Source organism: Nomascus leucogenys, chromosome 9 (assembly GCF_006542625.1).
Source record: "Nomascus leucogenys isolate Asia chromosome 9, Asia_NLE_v1, whole genome shotgun sequence".
NCBI lineage: Eukaryota > Metazoa > Chordata > Mammalia > Primates > Hylobatidae > Nomascus > Nomascus leucogenys.
This window is the reverse complement of record NC_044389.1, coordinates 109,798,069-109,817,161: the sequence shown is the minus strand read 5'-3', so window position 1 is coordinate 109,817,161 and position 19,093 is coordinate 109,798,069. Positions and strand designations below refer to the sequence as shown.

General features: G+C 38.7%; 1 protein-coding gene across 2 annotated transcripts in view; it reads left to right on the top strand.

The window, feature by feature from the left end:
• Positions 1–13,997, top strand: part of NET1 (neuroepithelial cell transforming 1) — a 45,645-nt gene extending 31,648 nt beyond the window's left edge. Inside the window, exons 1-10 of one of the 2 annotated variants that reach the window (XM_003257599.4) lie at positions 1,883–2,190; positions 7,104–7,211; positions 7,616–7,783; positions 8,090–8,152; positions 8,790–8,886; positions 9,024–9,100; positions 9,804–10,061; positions 10,487–10,657; positions 11,632–11,818; positions 12,131–13,997. In XM_003257599.4, coding sequence (XP_003257647.1) covers positions 2,098–2,190; positions 7,104–7,211; positions 7,616–7,783; positions 8,090–8,152; positions 8,790–8,886; positions 9,024–9,100; positions 9,804–10,061; positions 10,487–10,657; positions 11,632–11,818; positions 12,131–12,537 — 1,629 coding nt within the window. In that variant the 5' untranslated portion in view covers positions 1,883–2,097 and the 3' untranslated portion in view covers positions 12,538–13,997. Of the gene's footprint in view, positions 1–1,882; positions 2,191–7,103; positions 7,212–7,615; positions 7,784–8,089; positions 8,153–8,789; positions 8,887–9,023; positions 9,101–9,803; positions 10,062–10,486; positions 10,658–11,631; positions 11,819–12,130 lie in introns of those variants that run through there. The other variant, XM_003257600.4, reaches the window with a different exon arrangement.
• Positions 13,998–19,093: the final 5,096 nt, after the last annotated feature.

Below are 19,093 nucleotides of genomic sequence, written 5' to 3'. Positions count from 1 at the left end.
ACTTGGACCATGTTCTTTTTGTCCAAATTTTCTCTCCCAGGCATCTCATTCACTCCCATAGCTTCAATTTTTATCTCTGTATCTGACTCTCCAGTCTAAATCTAGCCTTCAGCCTCTTTTTCAGGTTTTTGTCCAACATTTCCAATTACCAGCAGAATATTTTCATTTGCATGTTCTTCCACCGCCTCACACTCAGTATATCTAAAATGTAACTTAGAATTTTCTTTCAAAGCTTGTTCCTTCTTATTTCTTGATTTGCACTAACAGTTACCCCTCCTATTTAAAGAATTTTAGGCATCTGTGACTTCTTGCTTATATCCTTTTCCTTTTTCCCTACTGGTCCTACTTTAGGCAAAGTTCTCGTTGCCCGATTGTGATTTTTGCATTATGTTTTCAGTCATCTTTCAACCGTCTTAAACACCAGTCACATATATCTTATTACAACATAGCTCTCATTATCTCTCTCACTTGTTGAGTACATCCATCTGTTCCATCTTTACGCACAGCCCATGACCTCACAGTGTGGACTCACTCCCTCATCCTCGAAATTTTCTCTTGTTCAAATCTATGAAAAATATTACATTCAAGGCCCCACAGACATAACATCTTAAACCTCTTCCTGGCATTGTTCCCAGCCATGTCTCAACTTAGAAAACTACCTGAAGTGGTTTCTCTTCCAGAACTCCTGTAGCACTTACTAGCTACACACCTTAGTTTTGAATTTGCAAAAGCTATCTTCTGTTATCTCTTCATGTGGCCTACCTTTACACAATGGCCTCTTTAGCAGATATGAAGCCTATTTTTTTTTATTATGCAAGTATCTAGAATAGTGACTTTTATAGATTTCTCTGATTCTATAAATCCTCAGAATAGAAATATTTTTCCAACATACCATCATATTATAGTAGTTTATAGTGTAAAATTTTACCATTCCAAATAGAATAACGAATTTTGTGTTTAAAAGGAAATCTGCTTCACAGCAGGCCTGCCAAGCCAACAAAAGTAGTGTTGTTCCATAGAGGAAAAGACTTAGGCTAGAAATTTGGAGACTGTCACTGGTCACTGTCATTATTGTCACTTCACCTCTGTGAGCCTCATTTCTTCACCTGTAAAATGCAAGACTTTTTAAGCAGTCTTTTGACCCTGTTTGAGCTATATCAAGATCAGTTAATTCAGTTTAGAGAAGGACCCTGTTATATTATACACTTATATATAATATATACACAATTATATACTATGTATACAATATAGAGAACAGAAATCACCTTTGTTATAAAATATCTAGTACACAGATAATCAAGTTTTTAAAAAGATACAGAAAAAATATCTACCTCTAAGAAATACTGAATTTTGAAATCTGAAGTAGCCCAGTTTACCCGTAACCTCATGGGAGATTTTCTTCTGGAAGAGAGGTAACAGAAGTGCACCTGCTGTATTTACCCTGCTAGTCTTAAGAAAAAGTGGTGGGAACTATTTAAAGACTTAGATAATCTATTTTATAATTGTGAATATGCTTGCACTTCTGTAAAATAAAAGCAGGTTTCCTGGAAAATTAGGCTTTTCTTCATTATATACTTTGATTCGGGCCTATTAAATAAGAATTTCTATTTCCTTATTTGAGTTGTTAAGTTGTCCATACTAAACTTATTCCCAGGCAATAGGGTTTTATAGGAAAAGTCTGCCTGTCTGTGTGACTAAGCACCAGAGTAGATAACGTAACAATTTGTTTTCCTTCGGGAATGCATTTTAAATCAGGAAGAGAAGTTTCTGCCCTACTTGAACCCAGCTTCACTCTCCTCCCGGGCGAAAGCTGAGAGGCCTAGGTGTGCCCAGCTCTCAGTTAACTGAAGTCACGTGGTGGTGGACCCCGCCCCCAGGGCCCGGTTGTCTGTGGCCCCGCCCCCGAGCTCTGGGGTCGGTGCTTGCTGCCTGCGGCTCTCAGAAGCGTCTGCTCCACCGCGGCGAGAGGCATGGGCACGTGGCTGCCGAGGGTGGCCCAGCTCTGGGAAGAAAAGCCCGTGTGCCTCTGCCTAGCGTCGCTACAGCGCTGACTCGGTGTGGATTGATTGGAAAGGTTTGAGGGAGTACTTGGGAAGCATGGTGGCACATGATGAGACTGGAGGTCTCCTACCTATTAAAAGGACCATACGAGTCCTAGATGTCAATAACCAGTCCTTCAGAGAACAAGAGGTAAGACTTTAAGAGAAACGTTAGGCAAAAGGAATGTTTCCTAACTCCACGGAGTTTTAAGATTTTTAACAAGGTATTAACAGTATAATTTTAAACTTTTGATCTTATTTTTACAATGTATGTTCTTGATTTATGTGCAAGCTTGAAATGTGTTTAGGGACTGTGGTCTAAGTTTAAATAGTTTATACATAGCATAGCTTGAGTGTACACAGCTTTTATACAAAAGGAAAAGATTTTAAATGTATATGTTACTCTGGTTACATTTGTCACGTTTCTGATGCTTAATATAATCGTTGTTTTTTTAACTTGAATTTATATCATCCAGTCTTAGAAACTACCTTAATGGAGCAAGAGGAAAAGAATCCCGTTGTTGTAGATCAATGCTAGTGAACAAATTGCAACTCAAGTTTAGTCTGACCTGGTGTGCATTTTTCTTCCATCTGATGAGTTCATCGTATGCCACTTTTTTCTTCAGAAGGAAAGAGGCATGTTAGAATATTTAAACCAATGACTTATTATTTTTACCCTCCTTGCTTTGTCTGAAGTCATTTTTTTTAGTCTTTATGAACATTTATCAATATAAATCAAATTATGCCATTTTATGTAATCTTGATTTAATATTGTGTGATATTCTGTTTATACTGTATACTTTAATATATACTACATTGTCACTTATATGCTAGGAATAGTGTTCCTGCATTCAGTTAACTGTGTATCTCTTGATTGTGGTAATGGTTTCCATCTCTGTACACATGTCAAAACTTATCTAATTGTGCATTTTAAATATGTAAAGCTTACTGAATACCCCAGCAAAGTTGCTTGTCATGTGTACACATACACACACCTTTTGGTAGTTAAAATAGCTGCTGTCTTCAGGAAGTACACTTTTATTTGGTGTGGTTTGGCTTTGGTTTTTGTTCTTGGTTTTGGTCTTTGCCTATGTGTCGGTTTTCTCAAAATGTATGAGCATTTCCTTTGAGTAGAGCCGTCATCCACAGTCACTAGTGTGAATCCTGCAGCTTATCATCTGTTGGGCCCATAGAAACTGGCCTTTGTTTAGTATCAGGCATGGGTTGTGTTTCTGCCTTACCTTTATTTCTAAGTTACAAGCACTAGGAATGTTGTCAGGGTTTTAGATCTAGTGACACAGCTCTAAATAATTTGAGTATTTCTAGAAAAGGAATTCATCCCATGTGATCATAACTCATTTTTATCTTTTTAAAAATAACTTTTATTTTCTTTTGATTTTAAAGTTTTTGCTAAGTAGGAGAGAAGATTATTTAACTATTATAACCCAAAGGAATAGACCCAGGCGCATACTGTTTTTTTTATTCAGTGTCTTGATACGATTGGTTATAGAAGAGACCCTCCTAAAATATGTTCTCTAACTGGCATCATTAGAAGAAAAAGCCTTTCTACAAAACGCTGACTTCTCAACAGGATTTTTCCATGTTGTTGCAGTTAGGTATAAGGCATAACCTGAAAAACACTTTAACTTATTCTCAACAATTTTCTGTTTATAGATGTCGAGAAATTTTTAAGGCATAAAATCTAACTACAAGTGGATTACTAACATTAATACATACCCTGATCTGTGGGCAGATTGCCTATAATAATGCATGTGACTGCCTAGCTAACCTAGTCTGATTAAAAATTAACCTAAATTAACAACATAAACTTATGTTAGAGAGTGTTGGACTTTTTTTTTCCCTCCAAGTGAACTTTAGCCCTGGTGAAAGGTTCCCTGCAGCAGAAAATTCACTGAGCATGTAAAGCTTGTTGGCATTTTTTGTTTATTCCCATGGATTTTTGGATTTTTTTTTTTTTTGAGGAGAGTATGGTTCCAGTATTCGTATCTGTTCTTTAAGCTTCTTGAATTTGCCATAACATGTTTCCAGGACTCCAAAGTAAAAATAAACAATCCTAGCAGTGGAACTATGGGTGCCTTCCATTTGGTGGTGGTGAGATAGAAAGCACCTATTCCACTCACCTTCATCACCTCCAAATGCTGTCTGGCCTATCTAAATATTGTGTTAGGAATTTGTTTTGTGACTGCAAATATTTAGGTTCTTAATAGTCAAACCAAGATTATTAAGATAGTTCATGTGGACCTCTAAAGAAAACTACTTTTGGTTTCGGCTCAGATGGGCCAATTTCTAACCTGTATTCCGAAAGACACAAATTTTTGTCCCAATCTTTTAGATGGCCTGTGAATGCCTAAACCACGTCACTTTTCCACAGAAGTTTCATGTATGAGTCTGTTTTCAAATAGTATATGTATCCTGAAATTAGTAGCAGCATTATACCTTTATATTTCATAATCACACTTTTGGTTATTTTAGTCATTAAAATTGTTCATACTTTTAAAATATATATACTAAAAGTTTGTTTTGTATTTGCCAAACATTCTTCATGTATGTCCTTTGAGTGAGGCAGGAAAGTTACCCACCATTCAGTCCCCAAAAGCATGTGAAAAAGTGCAAAGTGCCCTCCTGCTTTCTCTCCCTCTCCCAACCTGTATTTCCTGAGTAAGCATCTTACTTCCCAAGACAGCCTAGATTTGAGAAACTCTGAAGAGCAGCATTTCCTTTGTGGAGAAGTGAGATTAGAGTTGGGTTTTTAAAGGACTGTGGAACATATTTAACCACCAAATACCACCTGGCATAATATGCTGCCACCCTAAAGAGACCACCTCAACAAAACCCATGTTTGTTTCAGAAGTATGCTTTAGATATATTTACATTCACTTATCTAAATCTAAATTCTGTAGTTTTAAAATATCACATAATTTTGAGTTACCAGGAAGTTAGTAGTTGTGCAGTAACTGGTCCTATAAAGATAATAAGTTTTTATCATTAATTTGATTTTATGTGATAAAATAGATATCAAAAATTTATTTCCTGCTAACTAAATTTTCCTTTCATATTCACCTTTCCAAAGACCTTTTAAGTTGAAATTAAATATTATATTTTCTGGGAAGTCAAATTTGTTATGCATGAAACAAGGAAAAGGAGTTAACCTCTGTTCCCAAAAAGCAGAACAGAACTTTCTGACAACTGCTTTGTTCCAGTGAAATGTCGGCATTTCTTACTCTGTGAGGTAATTCTATCTTCAGTCCAACAGGAGACTCTTTGTGCTGTCTTTACTAAATGGAAAGGAATGCCTGTGCTGGCCCCTGCACACGCGTGTGTCAGTCAGTCAGCACAGATGTACGTGGGGGAGGCATCCACACATGTCCTCAGAAGCACAGCGTGTGCCATCTTATTACATATCGTGAAGGTTTCTTTTGCAGTTCATTTATATTCAAAGTTTTACTTTGGAGTTGATTATTTGGTATGAGGGGTTGACCTACAACTCTGCCTCTTAAAGCCTTCAAATTTCTAAATTCTCTTTGATTAGCTACCAAGTTTCCTTAATAGTTCACATTCCTTTCTGATACATATGTATACATTTAGGAGCTTTAATGAGTCTAATTGTTTCTTTGGATATTCAAATTATTTACATTTCTTTCCAAATAATGTTAACTTTTCCTGTCAATTTAAATACTTAATTAAAAAAAATTTTTTTTTTTACCCAAACCAAAAATGGTCAATATAGTCTTCAGTTGTTTAAAGGCATTATTTTTACTCATTTTCTACACCCCTTCCTTTTTATATTACTTTAGTCATGTCAAAGAATTTTTGGAAAAAGTTGCTGCTTCTGTTATTTTTAAATGATGTCTTATTTTTCAGTGATATTTTAATATAATTTTAAATTATATATCCTCCTTGGATTCTCATCAAAATTATTTTGTCAAGTATGCCACAATTGTCAGAAGCACAAAATACAAATAATTATGCTCCATAGACATTATAAAGAATAGACCCGCTACTTTTATGATCTGGCATTCTTCATTTCAGTTACTGTGTGAGTCACCTACTGGTATGCCTCCATTTTTCTAGCGATAAAATTAGAATAATGCAATTTTTGTAAAGTTTCAAAATCCTTGAATAAGTGATGTGTTTGTTATATTATTACTTAAAAGCAATAACATGTAGAATCATAACTATTTCTTCTTGATTTGTGTATACCTTTCTTTTAAGTTAATAAATTACTGTTTGAGAGAGGATCTTATTATTCCTAAAATCTGTTAGTAATAGCTCAAACTTAGTATGTGCCAGGCACTGTTTCAAGCCCTATTATTCATTTAATCTTCACAACAACTTCATAAGAGAAGTGCTACTTTTAGCCCCATTTTATAGATGAGAAAACTGACACCAAGGGTGTGCCCTATCAAGTGGTAGAGCCGGGATTTGTGCCCAGTCAGATTTCAGAGCCTGGGTGCTCTTTTAACTCCTCCCTGCCTTGGCTTCAATATTTTTCAGCCCATTCCAGTGTCAGACATGTTTATTGAAAGGTCATATTTTCTAATGGAAGTAGTTAAGAATGAAATGATACAATGTCTGGGATTTGCTTTAAAATATTTAAGTAGGGACAAAAATGAAACAAATTGTTATGCCAGACACTGTGGAGGCCGCTTGGTAGACACATGGGATCCATTATGCCATTCTCCACTTTCATGTATGTTTGAAAATTTTCATAACAATAAGGCTTTTTAAAAAAAAGAAGTTATTCCCTGCCTTAAACTAAAAAGTTCTATTGGATTTTAGGATGTAATTTCCTTGTTTGAATTTTAATTTTTTCCCCTAATGGAAATATTTGACTGGCTTTTCTTATACACTTATTTTTTGAAAAGTTACTGCTACTCAATAGAGTTCTTATTGTTTTGACAATGAAGAACAACTCTTATTTTCATGTTTCTGTATTTTATAATGTACAAAAATTGTTTTGTGAGACGGCTTTACTTTGTCCAAGTTTGTATGAAATCATTGCACCTAGACATATATTTAGTGTCATCTGGTTTGTTTTTATAGGAGCCAAGCAATAAAAGAGTTCGACCTCTGGCTCGTGTGACGTCCTTGGCAAATTTAATCTCTCCTGTAAGAAATGGAGCTGTCAGACGTTTTGGTCAAACAATACAGGTAAAAAGAGAGGAGGAAGAGTAATGCAGTCAGGGGACTTTATAGAAGCCTGGAATTTGTAGTTGTTTTTGAGCTGTACAAACAGGTTTGCATTATTATACTTAAACATAGTTTTCTTTTTGTAATATGCTAGTAAGGAATATTGTTCCAGAACAATGTGTAGCCTCATTATATTAATTTGCATCTTACATCAATGCATAGTCTTGGCTAGTTTTTATTCCCAAAAATGTAATTTTAGCTGATAAATAAGATTGGTAGGTGGAAACTTGGATAAATTATTGTTTTCTGCATTGAGAAATTCTCAGAACTTTGTCTTTCTTCACTTTAAAAAAAAAAAGAAAATGGGAATAATTCTGTTTCTTCCAAATCTTGTTTTCTCTTTTGTTCACCTTTTCTTTTTTAAGTCATTTACCCTTCGTGGTGACCACAGATCCCCAGCCTCTGCCCAGAAGTTTTCTAGCAGGTCAACAGTCCCGACACCCGCCAAGAGAAGGAGCAGTGCACTGTGGTCAGAAATGCTAGACGTCACCATGAAGGAGTCTCTCACCACCAGGGAGATCCGACGGCAGGAGGTATGCTGGCACTCAGCATCCATGTTTTCCCAGAAGAACAACTTGGATTTTTGTGTTTGAGCAACAATTCCTAATACATGGTGAACAAAACCTAATGATGGATGGTGGTCAAATTAAACAACTCTAATAGGGTAAAATTACCAAACATATGGCAACCTTTTATTTGAGATTCCATTCTGAATTACAATTTTCAGACTGAGTTACTTTTTTAAATGCCATTCAAAACATCAAATAATGTAATTATCAGTTGTATATAATTTTCCTTTCTCGAAAGAATGACCTCTGATGTTTGCTGGATGTTTTTAGGCAATATATGAAATGTCCCGAGGTGAACAGGATTTAATTGAGGATCTCAAACTTGCAAGAAAGGTCAGTAAATAACTTTTTATCAGATGCCCTAGTTTTTAAAAATTACATTTCACAAAATCTAAAGGATAGTTTTCTTAACCTTTAGAAGTAGAAGAATAGAAAATATCTACTGGTGAATACATTTTTGTTAGATGAGGTCTAGACACATCCTCAAATACAAGTATTAGTAAGAGAGTTTAGGCCAGGCGCGGTGGCTCAAGCCTGTAATCCCAGCACTCTGGGAGGCCGAGGCGGGTGGATCACGAGGTCAGGAGATTGAGACCATCCTGGCTAACACGGTGAAACCCCGTCTCTACTAAAAATACAAAAAATTAGCCGGGCGTGTTGGCGGGCGCCTGTAGTCCCAGCTACTTGGGAGGCTGAGGCAGGAGAATGGCCTGAACCCGGGAGGCGGAGCTTGCAGTGAGCCGAGATCGCGCCACTGCACTCCAGCCTGGGTGACACAGCAAGACTCCATCTCAAAAAAAAAAAAAAGTAAGAGAGTTTATTTGGGGATTAATACATACTAATTTATTTTATGTGTAGCAAACAGAATCCACGCTAGCTTTTATGTAATTAATTCTCTTTGTTTCCAAATATAGATCCCTCATGTTTTCCTCACATGATCTCTCTGTGACACATTTCTCCCCTCTGACAGGCCTACCATGACCCTATGTTAAAGTTGTCCATCATGTCAGAAGAGGAACTCACACATATATTTGGTGATCTGGACTCTTACATACCTCTGCATGAAGGTTAGATGTGCCACTTAATTGTCATTAAATCTAAAGAGCAGCAGTGCATGTAATTTTCAGTCTAAACTTCTAATGTAGTGCTGACCTATTTTTTAAATAAACCTGTTAATGGTGTTTATGCTTTTTTATCACTTCAGATTTGTTGACAAGAATAGGAGAAGCAACCAAGCCCGATGGAACAGTGGAGCAGATTGGTCACATTCTCGTGAACTGGGTATGTAGTGAGTTGTTGACCCCAGATACAATTTCTTACAGATGTGCCATGTTGCAATTTCTGATGAATATGAGACTGATTTGATCCCATAACTCTGTTCTACAAACACATAAGGCATTAAAACTAAACAAATTTACAGAGACGTAAGAAGTTACAGTCTGTTTAAAAAAAAAAAAAACACCTTCATTAATGCTATAGGTTCATTTGTGTTACAAATACGTTCCTGCTTGGATAGAATTCCCACATCATGTGTGATTATCCGTTGCATTCTGTCGCATATGTTTAAGTGTGTGCCAGATGCTGGGCACTGTTTGAGGAGGAGTCGCTGGGAGTCAGTGATGAAAGGCAGTCTCTGCCTTTATAGCCTAGTGAAGGAATAGCCAAGCACATAAACAGTCTCAGGGCTGGTGGCAAATGGAGGACACTCAAGTGTCCTGGGAGCACAGACTGCCGGTGTCTGAGGTTGGAGGGTAGTAGAAATCATGAGTCTTCACTCGGATTTAGCCAAATTATGAAAATTTGAAGAGCATTTTGATGATAGCTAAAATGCTATTCAGCTTCCATTATTATCTGCCAGAAAATGTCCACAGCTTGTTAAAACTCTAAAGAATAGCTGTACATTTTGTGTTTCATGTTTGCAGGCTTGTTAATGCACTCAGTTATAACAGGAACACATTATACCTTTTCTTTTATTACTCTTCAGTTACCGCGCTTGAATGCCTACAGAGGCTACTGTAGTAACCAGCTGGCAGCCAAAGCTCTTCTTGATCAAAAGAAACAGGATCCAAGAGTCCAAGACTTCCTCCAGCGATGTCTCGAGTCTCCCTTCAGTCGAAAACTAGATCTTTGGAGTTTCTTAGATATCCCTCGAAGTCGCCTAGTCAAATACCCTTTACTGTTAAAAGAAATTCTTAAACACACTCCAAAAGAGCACCCTGATGTTCAGCTTCTGGAGGATGCTGTAAGTAGTCCCTTAAGTGATTGTTTTGTTTTTTAGGTTTATACATTAAGCTGCTTTAGAACATTATCTTCTGAAGATGCTGATTCACATCAGCATAGTGAATTGTTTTGGTGTTTTAAGTACCCAGTGCGTTAGTACACTGTGCACTAAGCAATAAGGAGATGTGTGTGCTGGACTTCGCACATTTTGTATCTTAAGGGACAGGATTCTCATCCGATCTCACCTTGTCACCTTTGAACAAATCACTCAATTTGGCTAGGATTGTTTCTTGATCTATAAAATGAACAGACTGGCAGAATTAACTGATTTCTGGAGTCCCTTCAAGCTTTAAAGTTCTTCCATTCCATATGACATTTTTGCTCTGCAGGAAGCAGAATGAGTTAATAAACTGAAGCTGCTCTGTCAATTTTATTTATCATTTTCAGATACTGATAATACAGGGAGTCCTCTCTGATATCAACTTGAAGAAAGGTGAATCCGAGTGCCAGTATTACATCGACAAGCTGGAGTACCTGGATGAAAAGCAGAGGGACCCCAGAATCGAAGCGAGCAAAGTGCTGCTGTGCCATGGGGAGCTGCGGAGCAAGAGTGGACATGTAGGTGACTTTTGCTGCTGTGGCAGAGCAGCCTTCCCTCCTGCCTCTTTAACTTTTACACGTTTATTATGAAGCAGGCTTGTAAAGGTAAAGTCATGACATAGTAAAAGAAGGTTGCCAATTTTAATTGTATAATTCCAGCTTGATAAAGCCAGCATTTGGTTTCTGTGACTACAGAATAAAGAAGATGCCTTAAATATCTCAGTGGAGAATCAGTAATACTTTATTTTCTAGTTTCGGAGCATAAATCAACTTGTTTGGCCAGGAGTTCCTGTCTAAATACAGTATTAGTTCCATAATGTTTAATAAAAAAGCATCCTTCAAAAAAAACTTTTAAGAGTTTATCTTATGCTTTTTTGCACTACATATTTCTGAAGCAGATTGAATGAATGCAAATTTATCTTTTAAATGCTAATTATAAAAGTACCTGCTAGAACTAAGTGCAGTCACAGAATGGTATTTTTGTTTCATCATGCATTTTCAAAAGCCCAATGTATAAGTTGGAATTTTGTTGAAAAAATTTGAAATCTGACATCTCTGATTTTTCTCTCATGAGGGAAAAATTTATAAAGGTATAAATTTGTGTGGGACAAAATAGAACCATTAACATTTTACCAGCTTGCATTTTTAATCCCTAGTTCGTGTTAGAAAACCGTGGTATACAACACTAGTGTTTCAAGTCATGTTACTACTAATCGGTCTTTGTGATGCAGAGCATTCACTTAGCTGCTGCTTAATCTGATATTACATATCAATAAGAAACATTTTATTTATTCTGAGATTGGAAAAACTTTCCAAATAGAACATGCTTAGCCTTGAAATCACCATCTTTATGGATTACTACATTTGTCACTTAGATCTTCGAAAAATAAATCTGATGAAATTAATAATGTCAAGTTATTTTAGCAATATATTTCAGTCACTTAAAAACACAAGTTTCATATTTAGAAAGAGTTTGTTTCCCATTTCTCCAGAAACTTTACATTTTCCTGTTTCAAGACGTCTTGGTTCTGACTCGGCCCGTCACACGGAACGAACGGCACTCTTACCAGGTTTACCGGCAGCCAATCCCAGTCCAGGAGCTGGTCCTAGAAGACCTGCAGGACGGAGATGTGAGAATGGGAGGCTCCTTTCGAGGAGCTTTCAGCAACTCAGAGAAAGGTAAAATGCAGGCCTTAAAATAATTTAAAGAAATAGAAGCTCAGAACTGAAGTGAATTTAGTTTTGCCTTTAAGAATTCTAGAGATGAAATGGCTCCATTGTCCTATACTTGTTACATCCATTGAGTTGTCCAGGGCTTCCCAGCTCGAACACCCGCAGGTGTATCTAAGAAATAATGCATAGGCTTAATGTATTCACATTGACATAAATAAATTGCCATAAATTGACAGTCATGTTAAGATTGTATGACCACTTTGTCTAGAATAAACCTTTTTTAGCCTGATTTTTTTTTTCCAATTTTTTTTTTTTCAGCTAAAAATATCTTTAGAATTCGCTTCCATGACCCCTCTCCAGGCCAGTCTCACACTCTGCAAGCCAATGACGTGTTCCACAAGCAGCAGTGGTTCAACTGTATTCGGGCGGCCATTGCCCCCTTCCAGTCAGCAGGCAGTCCGCCTGAGCTGCAGGGCCTGCCCGAGCTGCACGAAGAATGTGAGGGGAACCACCCCTCTGTGAGGAAACTCACAGCTCAGAGGAGGGCATCCACAGTTTCCAGTGTTACTGAGGTAGAAGTGGATGAAAACGCTTACAAATGTGGCTCTGGCATGCAGATGGCAGAGGACAGCAAGAGCTTCAAGACACACCAGACGCAGCCCGGCATCCGAAGAGTGAGGGACAAAGCCCGGTCTGGTGGCAAACGGAAAGAGACTTTGGTGTAGAGAAGGCTCTGTATGTTAACTGGTGGAGAGACTGTTTATAAATGTGTACAGTTTTGTTTTCTCGTAAGGGGAGCATCATAGAGTTACTTTATACCAGTTGTAACATTTTCATTGTTTTTGGTTCTTTTTTCTTTTTTTAATGGCAGCTAAAGATATACAGATTACTGTTAAATTGCAGTCCTCTTTTTTTCAAAGATATTTTCTTGAATTATTTAGAACATGGTAAGCCTGGTATTTTTTAATCAAATGAAATATTTATGAAATGGGTTTTCTCTTAATTCTGGATTCATCATGGCTTTCTAATACCAATTGTAATATTTACAATATTCACCAAAACTTAGAATTTTGCAAGTACTGGGATTCTGCCAGTGTTTCTTTGATAAGCCTTGCATGCAAAATTTGAAATTTTAACATTGGCATCCAAAACCTACATGGAATGTATGTCGGGAGTATTTCAAACTTTACATTGAAACATAATTTCCTTGGAAAACAAACCATAAGCCTGAGGAGGTTTTTATCAACTGGAATGCTTTATATTAGTTTGTTTTTCACTGTACATTCCTCATTTTACATTCATTTAACCTGCCGATTATTTAATTTTTTTATTGTAAAGTAGTTTTTAGCATTTGCTTTTAATTTTTTACTTTGATGCCTTTTCAAATTGGCATGTCTTTAAAGTATTTTTCTTCCTGATTAAAAATGTGTGTGTATGTGTGTGTGTGTGTGTGTATATATATATATTTTTTTAATCACATTAATTTTACCAAGTGAAACCAAGCCATACTGTTTTTGAGCCAATTAAGAAAATTGCCATTTTTAAAGTGTAGCATTTCAGGGTAAAGACCCATGAGATGACTGGATGTATTCTAGACTACTGAAAGAAAGCCACTTCAAAGATTTTGTTGAAAGTTTTAGTGTTGTCTGAAATGCAAGAGGGAAGGTGATTGGTAGTGAGTTAAAAGAAAAAGAGAGGAAAAGAGAGTAGTTTTGTCTTCAAGTAAAATGGCTGGTTGTGCCAGACATTTCACAAGTGTGAAAGGAGGTAGGAGAAGCTCAACTTGAGGGCGTGTAGTAAGTTGTAGAAGGCTCGAGGGGACGTGGACTTATTTGCCTTGGTTTGCAATACCTGCAGATAATGAGTTTGAAAAGAAACAATGAAATGTGTTAAAAATTTGACCATATTAGATAAATTTTGGTGGATTTATTCATAAGATGGAAAAAGACTGGTGCATCTTTTATTACAAAATGTTCCTGTTAAAATGGGATCATCATCTTTGAAAGGGGGGAGGAGGAGTAAAAGCCCGATTATAATGGTGATCAATTCAAGTCAGTGTTGACTATTCTGTGAAATATATTTGGCCAGTGGAAATGATAATCAGAAAAGACTGTAAATAGATCCATCCAAGTGATTTCTCTGTACAAATGAATGATACTATTAAAAAACAAAAGCACACACATAATCACCCTGAAGGTTTCTTGCCTGGTGGCTATATTGGGGGCATTTGGCAAAATATGCTGGTGTGGCAAAGGAGGTAGTGGTGAGCCTCATAAAAGTTAGGAAAAATTGTAGTTCAACCTTTGAAATTCATTGATGAATCAGTGAAAGGTAGATAAGTCTCGTGTTAGGAAATCTTTTAACAACATGGTGTAATCAGACACAGCAATTGTATTGAAAATAAGTGAACACCTGTTACTTTCTGGATAGGATAGTAAGGGTAGTGGCAAAGCATCCTGATTAATTTCAGATTTTAATGTGAGTACCTCAGGTTCTTGTCTTTGGAAATTCACATTCAAAACTGTATATTACACCAATGATTATGATCTGCAACACCAGAAAGCAAGATTTCTAATCATTTCCAGAGGTGTTGTATAGAATAGTTATTCCAGAGTTACCTTGATCAGCTTCTGAAGTTTAAGAAGCAAGTAGTAGTTCAAGTGTTGTTAATGGAATGATGTTTTATTTAAAACTGTATGTTCCTTTGGTTCCCTCAAGGGTAAAAATAAGACCCAGAATCTAAGTAAATATATTAAATGAATGTTCTTCAGAAATAGCACCTGTCATTGAGAGCATTCAGTGATTTAGCACATTAGTTCTCAAACCTCTTTGGGTATCACAATCACCAGAGGTGCTTTAAAAAAAAAGTCACTGGGCCTCACCCCCTAACATACCCCCTGCAACCCCATATACACCGTGTTACTGAATCCAGATTGTGGGACGTCAGGGTAGAGGGCTGATTGTTTCTGTTTGCAAGCATCCCTCCTAGCAATTCCGGTGCTGTGAATTCCTTGGATCAGCACTGAGTATTCACTCATCTATTATATATCAGCCCCCTTTGGGTAACTGATAGATAGTAAGTCAACATGTATCCACCATATTCCTAGTTTTTGCCTTAACCTGTTCCAAGTCAGAGCTGAAGAGAGTCTAATTTCCCTGCCTTTTTACCTTTCTCCAGTTTGTGTGCTTACATATTTTCAGCCAAAGAATAGTCTCTGCCCTGAAAATCTTCTTAAACTTCATGGTCCGTCTCAGGATGTGTGTACGCACAGTGGTAAGGGAAACCAGGTCATCTTATTAGCCATCCGTGGATCACAGGTAAATCACCCTGGGATCTATCAGGACACAACTGACCCATCAGATGTGTTCAGCGACTTTTGTGGTAGCTGGGTCTACTTTGTATTTAATGCTTTTCTCAGTATGCAGACAGCACGATATTTGTTTCAAATATATATGGCTATAATGCCAGTAATTAATTTTACAAGCATCAGAAAATGCCTAGTTAAGGCCCCCATCTGTAAATGTTGATGACAGAGGCAGAAAGACCTAAAGTGACAATGTTACAGTTTGTCTTCATCATATTCCTCACTTGAAATTCCTGCCTGTCCCTAGAGCCGAAACTGGCTAAGAAGTATACACTTAGGAGTCCTAGGGGTTCAAAGTAGATGATATCTCAGCCTTCAAATGGGCTTTTTTTTTTTCTTTTTTCTTTTTTCTTTTTGAGACTGAGTTTTGCTTTTGTTTCCCAGGCTGCAGTGCAATGGCTCAAACTCAGCTCACTGCAACCTCCGCCTCCTGGGTTCAACTGATGCTCCTGCCTCAGCCTCCCAAGTAGCTGAAATTACAGGCACGTGCCACCACGCCTGGGTTATTTTGTATTTTCAGTAGAGACAGGGTTTCACTATGTTGGCCAGGCTGGTCTTGAACTCCTGACCTTAGGTGATAAGCCCACCTCTGCCTCCCAAAGTGCTGAGATTACAGGCATGAGCCATTGTGCCCAGCCTAAATGGGCTTTTTTAAATTGGCATGAAAGAACACTGATGAAAGAGTAATACCCCTTTGTCCATGGAATCTAACTCCGGTGGGAGGAGTGTCCTCAAAAATAAATCTCCCTAGACCCAGAGAAGTTTTAAATTTTTCTGCATTCAGCAATCCCCAGGACCAACTGCAAGACCAAAGACTTCTCCCGGATGGACGGTTATTCAAGTCTGGTGGTACTTACACTTACAGCATGCATATGTGAGATTCTAATAAAAGCTCTGGACCCTCTCCCCAGGAAAATGGATGTATATCCACATCCACGTGACTTTGGAACTTCAGGGATATTCCCCAGACCACCCTGTGGATGCCAAGTTGAGATCCTCTTGTCTGTCCTGACAGGACTCCAGGGAACCTGCTGGGGAACACGGATTCACTTTGTTCTTGTGGGTTCTCCGTGCACTGACATCACATTTGTTATATGAAGAAGAGTCAGAAACATTAATCTTTCACACTTCTCGCTGGTCTGCTAAATCACACTTGTGACACATTCAACCTTGCTGAATATGTTTCTTTGGGATAACATAAAAGTATCAAGTATGCTTTTGTAAAGTACTTTCAATTTGATACCACATAGCCTTAGCTTCAGAATACTTCTCTCTTCTAAGACCTGTTCAATCAAGAAATGTGCCTGTTTTCTTAGAAGATGGGCTGCTTATGAGACAGATGAATGCAGACTTGAGTGAAAGCAGGTGGCTTTCCTAAGCCTGGAATGACATGGGCCTGTACGGAGACACACAGGTGTCTCATGACGAGTGGGGCATTAATTTAAAAGTGCTTGAGACAATTAGAGCTCATTAGGATAATAACTACCATGGATTGAAACATCAGACACATTTAAGCCCATAGCTACATAATGATTCTTTACAAAATAAAAACTTTGATTTCCTTTGGAGTATCTCAGGGAACCAATGTAGGGCTTTGAAAACTGTAAATGAAGTGAAAAAGTCAGGCATTTATCCTACCATTTCATCTACAGACTATAAGAAAAGCCAAAGAGCTAACAAAGGGGAGATTCTCTGTGGAGCAGTAGCCCGGTTAATAAATGAAGGAATGGTAGAGTATCGCCATCTCATAACCCTGATGCATTGAAGGGTCATCAAGGGCACAGAACACACAAGCCACTACCTCCCGAGGGACCTGCATCCCAGCTAAGTCCTGCCGAGGTCACACGTGAATCTGATCTCCAGGAAACTAAGACAAGTAGAATTTCTTCAATGAAATAGAAACTGGAAAAAGGAGAGATGGAGGGGAATCTGTGACTTAAGAGACAATTGCAATGCATGGCCCTCATTTAGAGCTAAATCAAACTTTAAGAAAACATCCAGCACTGAGTGTATATTTAAAGTCAAGTAGTTACTGTTAGATTTTTGTGTTTAACAATAGCACTGTGATTAGAGTCATAGAGGCATTTACTGAAATGTTTATGGGTAAAACTGAATGACAATTGGGATTTTCTTTGAAATTACGAGGCAGGAGAATGGTTGGGGCAAATATGAAACAAGATTGGCCATAAGTTGGGAATCACTGAAGCTGGATCAGACACACAGGGAATTCATCATACTCTTTACACACATTTGTGTGTATATTGGAGATTCTTTACTAAAAAAGCGGAAGTTAAAAAGAAAGTGTAGTGGCACACACTTGTAGCCCCAGCTACTCGGGAGACTTGAGATGGGAGGATTGCTTGAGCCCAGGAGTTTGAGGCTGCAGTGAGCCATGACCCTGCCTGTGACTAGCACTACACTAAGCCTGGGTGACACGCGAAGAAACCACCGCTTTAAAAAATGAAAAGGAAGAAAAGAACTTGTGGAATTCCAGGTATCTATAATGCTTCCAGCTCCTCAGCCTCTTAACTCCCCCCAAACCCTCAGCCTCTGCTTTTCAAAATACTGCATTTTACTATCTCACAGAAACTCAGACCTTTTGCCTGAATTTCACACTTGCTGTCCTCTCCATTACAACTTGGCAGTCATACTAGGCTAATCTGGATTCTGGCTTCATTAATACAGCCCCTTTCCTCCCTCTCCTCTCCTCCTTGTATCTCTCTACCATGATTTGTTTCCTTTGCCAACACCTTTTTCTCTGCCACACAAACGTGGCTGCCACACTCCATGTGAGCTGAGGCAATGAGAAGACACAGGAAGCTCCTCGGCCTCCCAGGAAGCAATCCACCCAGCCTGGCCCTGAGAATTTCATGAACGGCCAGCGCGAGAGCTGCATTACTGTCTTGTAAGAAAGGAGAGAGTGTTACAATACCTGGAAATGTTTGCTGTTGAGTAGATCAGAAAGTAAGGCAAAATTAGCTAGATTCAGAGGAATCTGATAATCTCCCATAGAATCGAGATTCCTCAACAGCTGCTGCTGGCGGCGGGTGGATGGCCTTTTGTTTTCCTCTTTCACTGGGCAGGACAAGCAGGGACAGATCTATCAAGTTAGACCTGGAAACTCACATGAATCACATAGTCTGACCCCCTTTGCCAGCTGAGGAACCTGAAATCTACAAACATCAAGTGAATTGCCCAAAATCAGGCAGCTGGCTTGTGGCAAAGCTGAGATTAAATGCATCTGAGTGCCCCTGTATTTGTTCTTCCTTCCCTCCTTCACCTCATCCCACCAAGCACCGGCTTTTCCTCTCCCATCCAGCCTGCCCTCCCTCCAGCCTGAGATGTGGCCCCCCTGCCCCATTCTACCCTACCCCAAACTCCCAGGCCATGCTGTAAATGCTCAGCTCAGTGGTCCCCTCCCAAGGCAAAGCAGCTCTTTACCATGCATGCTCCCCACCTCCGATTCTCCCCCAAGTACCACTATCCAGGGTCGGCCTCCTAAACCTGCACCCCCTTCCCCCTCCATCATCAGCTCACACGACTGCACTCTTGCCCAGACGTCCCTGCTCCCTTTGCACGCTGACTCCCCAGCTTCCTCTAGGCTACCCCCACCCCCACCTTCCTCCAAGCCACCCTCAACCCCAGCTCCCATCTCCAGCAGCCGGCAGCTTCCAGGGGTAATTCATCAGATTCAACCTCGGCAGCACAGCACCTAGAACACCTTCTCCTCCACTCTCGGGCGCCAGCACACTTTCCTCATCTCCTACCACCCTCGCCTCTTCTCCCTTTGGACCTCTGTTCTTCCAGACCTCTAAATGTTGGAAAGCCATGGCTCAGTTCCCAGACATCTTGTTTTATCTACTGGGGAGTTTGATCCATCCCATGGCTTTAATATCACCAACACCTGACAACTTCC